This window comes from Cinclus cinclus, chromosome 6 (genome assembly GCF_963662255.1).
Source record: "Cinclus cinclus chromosome 6, bCinCin1.1, whole genome shotgun sequence".
Taxonomy (NCBI): domain Eukaryota; kingdom Metazoa; phylum Chordata; class Aves; order Passeriformes; family Cinclidae; genus Cinclus; species Cinclus cinclus.
Window position 1 is genome coordinate 2,122,461 of NC_085051.1, and position 13,152 is coordinate 2,135,612.

Sequence of the window (13,152 nt, forward strand, 5' to 3'; positions counted from 1 at the left end):
TATCTGCCTTGAAGACTTGACTGACCTCTAACAGTTCTGACAACTTCTGGGTTCAAACTTCTTTCCTCTGTAGTCTCAGTGCTGGAATGGGAATGACTATCCATGGTACTAAAATCTTAATTTGGTTGTCAGCTCTTATCACAGCCATTACTTTCACTCAGACCTGGATGATCTCACACATTTGTTCTTAATGGGAATATGAAGTTAGTGAATACTATTTAACATTTATGGATAAAAATAAACTAACCTCCAATTTTAATGAAATTGCAAGTGTTATGAGGATGTTAAATGTGTACAACAATAATCTTGAGTGAAATTGAAGTCTGTTCTGCACAGGTTTACTCTTCTGGGGTTTCAGGAAAGAAATATTATTTAGAGAGCTTATTAATTTTCTCTTGACATTGCCTGCTTCAAGTCCAGTTCCTAAATTGTAATGTAATGGACTGTGGCAAAATTTCCTTTCAGTAACATTTGTTTTAGGACTTGGACATTTTGATATTCAGTGTGGTAGGATTCTTTTCAACCACAGTGAAAATGCTTGCTTTGGTATCTAGCCAAGAAAAAGGTTTCTTTTTCATTCTGCTGCTTAAAAAAAAAGCCAACTCAACTGTTCAGGACCCAAATGATTAAGAGAGGGTTTGCAGCAATTTAGGAAGAGAGGAAACAAATATAGGTGTAGTTTTGAATACAGGTAAAGTTTCCATAGGCTGTCGGTCTTGGGTAGTGGTTACGTCTGCCTGTGCTGGCTGCTTTTCCAGACCCACACCACTTTTTTATGCTGGGACGTGTATTTGTGTGGCCTCAAGGGAGAGTGGAATTAATATTTTGTGTTGAACAAAACTAGTTTTTACAAAAAAAATCCAAAACCACAGAAACACCCCCAAACCCAAAAAACAAAACCCAGCCAAAAAAAGTGGAAGTTCTAACTTACACCAAGATGGAGAAGGAAAACAGGTTTAAGGAACAGGACTGGGATTTTGGGACACTCTTGGCTTACACTGGCATGAAGTTTTTTTGAAGCCATGTCCCTAAGTATTGGCTGCTAGCAACAGATCAAGGGAGTGGGTTTAAAGCCTTGTCATTCCCTCTTGGCACACCTCAGAACTGATAAAATTATTTTCCACATTCAACGTATTTTATAAATTTTTTGGATATTACTTGTGATTTTAATGAGAGAAAGCTACTAGAAAAAAAACCAAAAAACCTCTGGGGTGACATTTTAATTAATTTCAGAGTACAAGAAAATACATGTATGTATTTAGAAAATTATTTTAAAAATTCTTTTTGCAGCTACAAGCCTTTTGATTTCACTCACCATGAAGAACTTTGCTATTATTTTTGGTCGTTTAATTTGTGGGGGTTTTTTTGTGGGGGAGTTTCTGTGGGGTTCTGGTTGGTTGTTTAGTTTGTTTTTTTCCTGCCTACAGCATTGTATTAGGTTTGTGTTTGCTTTCAGATGGATTATGCCTTTCCAAAGAAGAAAATCCAGTCATCTTTTCTACCTCAAGGGCATGATTTACTTTGTGCGATTCGTGCTTTCCTCATGACAAAATAAGTTTTTTCTGCACACTATACAGCCTGAGTTTTAGAAAATACCTGGCATCAGATCCAAGGCAGGCTTTTGCACCTGCTGGTGTGGCACTCAGCCTGTGAGCTGTGCTCTCTGTCCCATTCATCTGCTTCCCTGTGCAGGCTGCCACAGTTCACCTTTGCACTTGCACAAAGTTAGAGCTGCTTGCACCTTCTGCCACTTAACAGCAGGAACTCTCCTTGCATGGTTCATTACAGAGCTTTCTAGTAAAAGCAGCACAACTAAGATATGTCTTTATTGCAAAAGCTGGGGGAAACCTCAGTAGCTTACAGAATAGAACAATTGTGAAGCATTGCTGGCTTTCAGTTCTGTAACTGATTCTGCAAGGACAGTTAGGACTTGACTAGATCATTTTAGATTTATTTATGGCTAAAATAAGTGAGAAATAAAGCCTCTTGAAAAAAAATATTTAAAAATACTACCTATAGTTGTATTTTCCATAAAACTTTGTGAATTTCAGCTACAACATAATCTTTCTTTCTTTCTTTTGTACTGTTCTATGATTTTGTCCAGAACAGTTAAACCACTGGCCTGTGATAATTCTGTCTGTGATAACCGAAATTCCAGTTTTGTGAAGAAAAGTTAAACAGACCAAACTTAGTTGTTAGATAAAACCATGACCATTCTGAATGCTTGGTTCACCACTATGGCATCACTGAGAATTCTTGATGCTATCTGTGAGCAGCATTCATAACCTCTGCTATTTGTCTGAGTAAACGTCAGAGCGCTCAAGGAGAGAGCGATATTAAACAGACTACCTTGCACCAGGATGGGAGAGGAGGGGGAGAGCAGGGCACAATATTTATGGCTCCAGGAACTGTAAGTTGTAATTTAATGAGATCAAAGCATTTGCTGTTTATTTGCTGCACTGGGAGCTCTGAATAAACTGGTTACAAAACAGATACCAAAAAAAAAAAAAAAAAAGCCACAGGATATTTAAAAGAGGATAAAGACTATAAAATCAAAGGTATCATGTTGTAGAACCTTCTAATATAAAATTAATTTAGCATTCTCTTGAGATTAAGTAATTAATGTTTCAGGAAAACCAAAGATCCTCCAAATTTATAGCCAGTTCCTGTTTTTACCAGATAATCACTGTTCTCCCTTTTTTCCCCTTCTCATTCCCAAGAAGGTACACAGTAGTTATAATAGTGATTCCTATTGTATATATGGGTAAAGAATGCTTTACCAATACCAACTCAATGTCCACTTCTAATACACCTCTTGGAAGAGAAAATAACAAAATTATTGAGTAAATACTTCCAAGAGAGTAAAATTGGCACAATAACATTTTACCTGTGAAAATAAACTTTCAGTGACGTGTGACAAGTTTGAAGTTTACTAAGTCAGCCTTACACATTTCAGTACCTCTAATTTATTCTGTTGTTTCCATACATTATTTCAAAGTAGGGCATGACCAGGATAGTTTAAAAGATTTGTCTCTGTTTTGAATTGCGATACCTATACTGGATGAACTATTTATACAAGTTTCCTGTGTTAAGGAGCTGAAGAAAGTAACTACAGACTTGATAAGGTCCAAGGTCACCTCTCAGTACAGGGTGGGAGAAGAAAACATCAATCTTGCAGTGAAGGAAAAACAGTTTCAAGAACTGCAACAGAAAATCAGAATGGTATTTTGGATTTTAAACATATAAAAGTTTTGGTGAATACTTTCTGTTCTTCATTCAGCAAACCTCCTGGCAATGATCTGTGATGGATACAGAGTAGGGATTCTTTTCTACTATATTGCATATACAATATAATTAAACTATTTCCACTATAACCTCCTCTAGGGAAATAAATGTGCTATGAATATCAATATAATTTCATAGTAAAAAAACATGGGTAAGAAGACATTAAAAAATAATTCTATTTCTTTAAATAGCCTCATGATGATTCACTATATCACATTAATACAATATTGTGAAAGAAAACAGTAATTTTAAATGCCTTTTACTGTTCTTCATGGTCTTTTTTTAAGGAGACAGCAGTCAGTAAAAAAGTTCAAGAAGAAAACATTCACGTAAAAGAAGAAAAGCTGGTGAGTTGTTAATACGGCTTCACTATTTAAAACTCACTTAAGAATGTGGGTGCTATGTTTCATACATAGGTTTCTTATTATACTAAGCTACAAAAACTAGTTAGTTTCACTTGTTTACACTTCAGAGATATTTTAATGCTGGCATAAGTGGTATCTTACTCCTCAGGTTTTAGAAGAAGTATTACCAGAACAAAGTGCATTGTTTGACACTTTATTCCAAGTCTTACATTCTGTCTTTGAATTAAGATAGTAGAAATTTGGCATTCACATGAAACGCTTGCCTATATGTGGGTTCGATGTAAATAAGCAGTAAGGCTGGTGTAACATGCTGGCTGTGCTGCTTTCTGATTGCCAGCAGTTTATTCTAACATTGCTGGTATTGAAACCAGGTAAAATGGGAAAAATGTGTCAGTGGCATACAGAGGAAATGATGTTCCATTCACACAGAACATAAACATTTAGACTATTAAGCGACACCTTTACATTCCTGAACAGAGTTAGGGCTGTCTTCTCTTGCTAATTCAGGTGTGTTCCAGAAAAAAATCTTTTTAAAAAAGGCTATGGAGTCAAGTATCAAATGTAGCAAAAAAAAAATATTTGTTCCCCCTAATAGCAAGATAATGCACTACTTTGCATTAGGTGGTTGGGGTTTTTTATTTTTCTTAAACAGTTACAGAATTTTCACTCTGCAGTTCACAAAAGGGAACAGGTCAGAGAAGTCTATCATTCTTGGTGCCATGGAGGGACAAAGGCAGTATCTTGCTGGCATGCCCATAGAGCACTCATCCAGCAGCATTCTTCCAATTTATAAAAGCCTATTTGCATTTTGAGCTTGCTTCTTAAAAATACTTGCCAATAAACACACAGAAAAGAATGAGAGACATACTCAGGACCCATTACTCTCCCAGCCCTGAAAGCACTAAAAGCATTTCTATGGAGATGCGTGGAGCATAATTCGTATGCATATTTGCTGTGTTATCTAAGAGAAAGATTCTGGTTTGTGTCTCTCTCTTGTTCTGTGTGAATTGCTAGGGTGTGTTTGGTAGGTTAGTTTGAACATATGGAGGGGTTTGGTATAATCTGGGGAGGGCTCTAATGGAGAGATGAGCTTCATGTTTCCTCCAAGTGCTTGGGTAAGAAGACAGGGATTTCTGTGTTGTGGAACACTAATAATTCACCTTGATTAACAGAAATGTTGACTTCAGTGCTTCTTGGACTCAGGCTAGAAATACTATCTAAATTACAGCTGATTTGTACTAAACTGTATCAGAGAAGCAGTCTGGTCTGTTTGAGAGAAAACTGTTCTAGATTTAAAAGATGTGGCCAACTCTGCTACTGACCTGTCAGATGACACTGGCCAAGTCATTCCACAGCTGTGCTGTTCAGTCTTCTGGATGTAAAATTGAACTAAAAATAAATTATCTTCAGTGAAAAAATATTATTTGTACATGCATGGAAAGGAATAAGAGTACACTAAAATATTGGATTTATTTTTATTAGATAGCTGTATCCATATATCCCGTAGTAAACCAAAACTAGAATAATGTGAAAATACTTTGCAAGTACATCAAAGTACTTTGTTTTAATAATATGTTCTTCTCTCAATGTATTTTGAAACAATTGAGCACATTTAAGATTCCTTCCTGCCTGAAACTCTTGGTTTTTTTCTGTGCAGGTCTTCTTTCAGTAGCTGCTGTAAGTGGTCTTGAGGGGGCATTGGTTGACTTGTCTGGGTCATTCATTCTGACTTTCAAACTTTGGAAATGTGTTTTGTAGTGTTCAATAGAAAATGGCTCAGTTTCCTCCAGACTGCAACACATTTCATGGCAGCATTCATGGCACCTTCATCAACTCAGCTTACTTTGGGTGGATCTTTTTTTACAACTTCCCCTTCAGGAAGTAACAATACAGTCTTGAGGAAGGTACCTCAAGATCCTTACAGTAGCTGCACTGCATGATGCAAAGCTAATGAGTGGTAGTTCACATCTATTAGGATTTAATTCAGGAGATACAGAGTAATTTCATGTTAGGGTGATCCATTGATGGAATAATTTTTTTTGGATTTTCCATATTTTTCAGACCTGTGATATGGTAAGATATTCTGATTGTCCTGAATTTAAATTACAGTGGGGTTGGATTTGATGTATTTTATCCAGATTTGCACTGAAGAATGTATAAAGATTGGGTGGATTTAATTTTAATGATAGGAAAACTCTCTGAAAGAGAATGTTATAGTATTTTATAATAATGTTAACTTCTCCAAGGTAAAAAGTCAGAAAAAATGGGTGTTGTTCTGATTTCTTCCTACAGGTTTTCCCCAATGTTGAGGCTGGAGTATTTCTTTTTACAGACATGATTTTTGTAAACACTGACAAAATAAAAATAAATGAATATAAAATACATAAATTATCTAATGTTTAAACTCCAAAAAAAAAATCTTGCTCAATGTATTGTATTCTGTTTGTATTAATAAGGAAATTCTCAGCTCTCTACAGTGTACACAGGAGCTGCTTCAGCGAATAACCCAAACGAATGCTAGAATGGAAAGTGAACTAAATGCACTGAAACAAGACTATCAGGTCAGATTTTTCTTGATTAGACAAGCTGTTACTATCTGTTATGTATTTTTAAAATCCAGGGCTGTTAAAGACATCTGTGTGCCTTTCAGAACTTTTGACCTCACTTCCATTGCTCCCTCAGCCCCTTAACTGTCAGCACAAGCCTTGAAGCTCAGGCTGTGCTTTCCCTCTTCTCTCCCCAAAGTAAATCATGATTGCCATTCTTAGCAGCCATTTCTAGAGGGCAAAACCAGAACAGGGTTGCTTTCAGATACTAAAATCAAATTATCATATGACTTTTGTTTCTTCTAATTTTCATATAGGTACACATTTCTGGGCAACATTTCAAATTTCAGATCTTCATTCATAGCTGGAGCTTGTCCTGAGTTTTATTAAAGCAGAGGCCCTAAGAAAGAGCATTATCTTTAGCCCTTTCTTGCTGTGTTTTCTGGCATCATATTTATGCTAGAGTGGGAAGTAGTCATGCTGGAGAGTGTGGAGCTGCAGCACGGCTCAGTTCCTCTTTGTCTTGGTTTAGGGCAAATTTAGGGAGGAAACTTTTGAAGTGGTTCCTTTAGAAGCAAATTTAAGCGGCCTCTCCTCCCACGAGTTCGGGAGACATAAATTTCCTTCGAAAAAAGTGGAAAAAATTGTTTATTTATCAAGCAAAGTACTCACAAACATGAAAAAAAAAATTAAACAATTAAACCTCGTTTTTCTGAAGAGATGGCAAATTCAGAAAGTCTTCAGAGTCCTTTTTGTGGGTATGTCTGGGGTTTGTTCTCAGTTTATCTGGGGCTCAGGTCCGGTGTCCTGGCCGCAGTGTAGCTCGTGGGGCCCCGGAGGATTGTCTTGGTGTTCTTGGACCAAACAATTGCTGAACAGTTCCAAAAAACTTCTGGCTTCAGCTAACTAAAAAAAAAGAACTAATTAAAAGCAAAGGAGGGTTCTCTTCCACTGTATGTGCTGCAGGCAGCACAGCCTGTGAGAAGGTTGTGGAGGAGTGAGTGCAGTTCCTGCAAACAAACTTCGCGCTGCTTCTCCCCCCTTCGCTCTCAGAACCAGTCTTAAAGGTGCAGAACTTCATATCCAGCATAAACAACAGATGACTGGGGATACAAGCATTATAAAGTCACTCTAGGACACTTTCAGCTTGTAAAAGCAGCTCAGAACAGTTCAGATTCCACATTTCAATGGCAGTCAGTGCGCTGAAGATTAAGGTCATATCCATTCCCATCAGAGGTGCCGTGCTGAGTTCAGGTACAACCACTGACTGGACTATTAAAAATTAATATCTACTGTTTGCCCAGACATAATCACAATTATTCCACTCTTTGAAGCCACGGTTTTGAACTATGAGTTCAGTTAATTTCAAATTGAACTTTCAGTGTGGATGTATACTTTTGTTTCTAAATAAATGCTTCTATGCTAATTTGAAATTATTCACTTCCCCTAAAACTTTACTCTTAGCAGGTGTGAGTATCTTGCCTTCTCCACAATATAAACATAGGACTTCTGGTTTTTGACAAAACAAGTAAGGTTGAATGTGAGCTATGTTCTCCATCAGAAAGTGGCTAAAATTTCCCTAGGACCTAAAGCATCTTCAAAATTTTTACAAAGGTTAGCTGAACAAAGCTTTGGCTGTAGAATTGCCTAAAGTAGCATGATTTTATGTAGTTTCTGTTATTTGTATATTTGGTCCAGTGAAACAGCTGGGTTACTTGCTATTCCTACAAACCTGGTTTTTGTTAAAGTAAGAAGGTAATGTGCTTTTTATTTCTTAAGATAATTCGAATTGCTTTGTAGATTAAAACAGAGGCTGGAGATAATTAATATATAACCTTACTGATGACTTTCACAATACAGGAACCCTTTAGTCCTTTCTCAGGACTATTGAACAGCAAGTGTATTTTAAAGTGCTTTTTTCTGATAGTATTTCTGAGCTATTGTTTCCCCTCTCAGATAAATTTTATAGTATGCCTTAAAGCTCCAGCTAAAACAGTAAATGGTATCTGTGAATCTTCTCTTTGAAGACTGCACATAAATGTCTACAAATATGGCTTGTTTTCTTCTTGTTAAGGTATGAATGGAGGACAAATCTGTGTTTTGCAGCCTGTGCAGGCCAAAAACTGATTTCTGGTTGCAATTATGCTAATTCTGATGAGAGCCTGCTCTGATTTGGATCTGTTTATATTAGACATTGGGAAGGTATTACTGTTTTCTATTGTTCTAACTACAGCACAAAACACTGCTCATCATCAAAGCTTCAGTGCAGTCCTCAAAGGTAACTTCAGGCATAAATACAAGGCATGGATAACCAACAAGAGGCTCTTGGCTCAATCTTCACTACTAAAACTGATGTTAATATACCTTCTTTTTTCAGTTTGATACAATTACCACGATATTACAAGGAATGAGACAATGTTTGCTTTTTATTTTGCAGTTTTGCATTTTTTTAAAAACATCAAATTGAATTTATAAAACAGGGAGCTGAATATGTAACTTTACAAAAAAATTTCTTTAACAGATTACAGAATACTTGAGAATGCAAGGAATTCAGGTATTCCCTGTCTGTACAACTGACTTTAACATGTGATCAGTTCCATACACCTGCTACTTCTGATATTTTTCTCTAAGAGCTATGCTATAATGAATAACTGTAATAATCCATCACCGAGGAGGTTGCATTTCAGGTGCAAGTAAAAGCATCCTTGGAGTTAAGCACAGGTTCATCAAATAGAGGAGGTCTTGCACTCCTGGTTTATACAACTGGATGAGAGGTGCTACATCAGAGTGGGATTATTCAGACAATGTATTGCTGAATTGTCCCATTTTTTTGAAATATATAATCTATCAAAGAAGATCCATTGTATTCTTACACACAGCTTTTCCCATGTGTACAAAAGCGCAAGGTGGTTTGAATTTTCCTAGTGTTAGTACCTGTAAACTGTAATTTTATTAACACTGTAGCTAAATTAACTTAGGCATTTTAAAATTGGTGCTAAGTGAATCAAAAAGTGGGCTCATTTTTGGTTAAAAGATTTAGTAAAAAACAAATTGGTTTGGAGTGTTGCCTCTATAACATTTTTCATGTGGACTTTCAGAGAAGCTCAGCGAAATCATAAATATGTAGTTGGTCATAGAGCTTCATGCATTAAAGTTATGTTTACATTATCAAATATATTTGTGTCATCTATATAGCAGGTAATGGAATGCAGTGAGTCTTATCTTTCATATTGTTTGCTATAACAATATGATAGGATAAAAATTCCAAGAGTACCTAATGTGTGTGTGAAGTTGCTGTTGATTTACACAAGACTCTTTTAATTTAGCACAGGAAAGCTGAAAGACTTAACCAAAAGCGTTGCAAGTACAGTTATGGTAGTATAAAACTTAATATTACTGTTATTTCAATGCACTCCTATTTCAGTGACCTAATAAAAATAAATTAAAACATAATGAGATATATACTGCATGTTGCAGTAGATATGTTTTGGAATGTGAAGATTGTATAGTTTATAAGAGAGGTTAATAAACAAATTAGGACAGAAAAACTGATTATAAAAATATTTTTCCCTGTCAGTATACTGTAGTTTTTTCTTTAAGTACAGTGGCTCTGGATTATGCTACATTTCATATCTCTCATCTCTGGACTTTATATTACTTTTTCAGCACATTAAAACTTATGCAGTGAAACTGAATAATGGCAAGTGTTTTTATACCCTTTTATAGCCATTTCTTTTTTCATAACCTCCCCCTGTTTCCTGTTAGCTAAACTATGAGCACCTTTCTGTTAATTTATGAAAATTATTGTTGAGATAGCACATTATCACTGATCTGTATGGCACTTGCAGCATGTTAGAAGCAAAGGTCCAAGCAACATAAAACACATCAAAATTCATTAATGTGGTATTGATTATTTTTTGGATAATTAATTTTATTGCAGGCCCTTGAAAGAGATAATGAGCTGCAAAGGGAGAAGGCAAAGGAAAATGAAGAAAAGTTCCTTAATCTTCAGAATGAGCATGAGAAGGCACTAAGAACTTGGAAAAATGATGTAGGTTTATTAAATTAAATCCTATGATATTAAAAGTTTTTTTGGAATGGTTGTCAAACATTTCAGGTAATTCCTAAAAGCCAAGAAAATATTGCAGAAATAATGACATAAAACCAACTAATTTATTCTCCAGTAATACAGACACTTCTAGAAATTAATATTTTTTAAAGTTAGATTTAGATTGACTTCTCTGCTCTAAAAGGTCAGTGCTCTTCCTGCAGTTCTGATTGAAAGGAATTCTTCAGTGTGGGCTGAGCATGAAAAGGGATAAGAAAAGGTGTGTGTCTGGTATGTCCCCCTAGTGAATTCACCTCTGTGGACACCTAAACAATAGTTTGTCTTCTATATTTGACATTCTTTCTATTATCTCATTGCTTTTGAAGAATACTTCAGTAATTATTTAATCTGAAACAACTAGCAAAATACTGTAGCTGTAAAAATTGTCTTCAATAATAAATCCGTGTTTAGATGTAGGAAAGATAAATAAATAGCACTTCAGTAAGACAAGATCTGCTTAATGTGTGGAAACCAGACTCTAAGCAGCATTTGTTTAATAGTCTGTCTTCTTTATTTCTATGTGCTTGGCACCTTCTGCCAGAAAAGTTTTGATTTTGGTAGATAGATTTGCAGGGAAGCTGTGGGGAAATAATGTAAAGTTGTCTTTGTAATCCTGTTGTCTGAGGTTCACTCCTTTGAGTGTAGCCACCATGAGACCACAAAACAGCTGAACTGTTCTGATGCTCAGTTCACTGTGAAGATTTGGTCTCCTTGATTCCTTGGAGAATTTCATACCATAATTTTCCCTATTGACAGGGGAATTCACCCTGCTTATTTCTCAGGAATATTTGCATCTATTCTTTAGAAGATAACTGTTACTCCTTTTCATATTTCTGTAATGGCTAACTAGAAATTTTGTCTCCTAAAGTAAATCATCAAGGATAAAACTAACAGTGGTCTGGAAATCTTTGTACATTAAGTGATGATACTTCTGTAATATTGCCCCTCAGTTCTTTTTACAAGTTGTAGTTTGGTCCATTCAAACTACATTCGATTAGTTCTAAATACAAAAATTTAATTTTTACATCTTTACAGAGGGAGTGTTGGATACTTGAGGCTATTTACAGAAGTAAAATGCTAAGCAAATTATTTGCTGTTGTGGTTTCTTGACAATGTAGGTAGAGAATGAATGTTGACTATCACATTTATCTTTGAGCTAAAAAGGAAGAAAGGTACAAAAACGAATCTAACTTTTTTGGAGTATTGCTACTAGCAGTAAATGGTGAGAAAAAATTCCCAAATCAGTTAATAAAAGCTATAATCTGTAATGGAAATGCGGTTAAAATTTTGGTTTGAATGAAAGAGTTCAATTACTTTGTACAAAGAAATCCCTTAGCATATTTTCTTTTAAGAAAAGAATATTTTTTTTTCTATTAAGGATGAAGTTTCATTTGCTAAGCTGTTGATACCTTTGAAAAATACTGGTTTACCTATTTGAACATGCAGTAAAGTGTTTGTGTGCTCTGTGTACTTGCAATTATTACAGGAGGAAAACATGAAAAGAGAAATACACAGTATTAAAAATGAGCTGAATTCCCTTAAAGGACTTCATACACATCTTGAAGATTATCATCCTCCCCAGGGAAATCAGCATTCCAAGCAAGTGGAAAATCTGCAGGTAAATGTCTTTACTAGCTGCAGTGTGTCTTGTAAAAATGCCAGAGAACTACAAATATGACAGTTTTTCTAATGTTGTCTGTCATGTCCACTCATCTCCTTTGACATGGCTCAACCTACAAATTTATGTGACAGTGACCCTAAATACCACTGAAACTTACTGTACCTACAGAATGTTCTCCTTTCATCAAGAGGGGTGCTTATATCATAGAAACCTGAGACAGTACTTCATTAATAAATTTTTACCTAACAGACAGCAGTGAACTTAAACAACCTATCTTCATTAAATTCTTTTTCACAGACTTGTTTTCCATGGGTATTTCTCAAATACTGGGGCAGATCCAATTAACTTCTATGTATGTTGCATCCTTGGAGGTGTGGAAGAGGAACTAATTTTAGTTTATCTAAAAGTCTGTAACGTGGGACAGATCATAAGGTTGTTTTTATCAATACACAGGTTATCTAAGTTCTTCAGTTTTAAAGAACACCAACTTTTATGTCACATAGCATCTTTAAGAGTCATCAAAGGCACAGCGAGTTCATCAAGTGGTAAATGCAGGAGGTAAAAGACTTTTATGCAGTGCAGGCTGAACTAGAATTGAGCTTGGATTGTTGCATGAACCAAATCCATGTTCACTCTAGATGCAGGACACATATGGGAAGTCAACAGGTGGTTAAGCACACAAAGATGGGCTTTTGGAACAAAAGGAAGAACACATAGCCCTGCAGGGGCAGGGGTTTGTGGGTTGCAAATTTATATGGCAGTCTTCTGTAAGATTGGAAAAACTGGACAGAGCCAGAAGCCATAAGAAACCTTCTCTGTTTATTGTGTTCTTTTGAGTATTGGTTATACCCATTTGCCATTAACTTTTACAAGCAAGTAATGATCTATCCTTTGAAGAACAGAAAACTCATTTTTCATGTGTACAAACTTAATTTTAGGGCTAAGAAAATAGGAAGACATTAGGACTGTAAATACAGGTAACTATTCTAGAACTAGTCCCATCAATTGTCAGTAAAATAAGAAACAGTAAAAATATTCTTGGATTTGGAAGGAACTTAAAATCATAGCTCACACACAAACATACACATATACGTGGCTGTGGTATGGGTTTAATAAAGCAAACAAAATTAGACTTGAAATGATTACTCCTTGTGCCAAAGCTGAACTCTACAAGGAATAATGCAAACTGTGTATGTCTTAAAAGTCACTGTTTCCTTGAATGGAAAT

The 13,152-nt window shown here is 35.7% G+C and overlaps 1 protein-coding gene across 1 annotated transcript in view; it reads left to right on the plus strand.

Annotated features, from left to right (window-relative positions):
* The window catches only part of CCDC73 (coiled-coil domain containing 73), a 47,452-nt gene that overhangs the window by 23,953 nt on the left and 10,347 nt on the right, over positions 1-13,152 (plus strand). Inside the window, exons 9-13 of the mRNA XM_062495318.1 lie at positions 3,094-3,222; positions 3,573-3,632; positions 6,107-6,211; positions 10,137-10,247; positions 11,791-11,922. Of these exons, the coding sequence (XP_062351302.1) occupies positions 3,094-3,222; positions 3,573-3,632; positions 6,107-6,211; positions 10,137-10,247; positions 11,791-11,922 (537 nt within the window). The remainder of the gene's footprint in view (positions 1-3,093; positions 3,223-3,572; positions 3,633-6,106; positions 6,212-10,136; positions 10,248-11,790; positions 11,923-13,152) is intronic.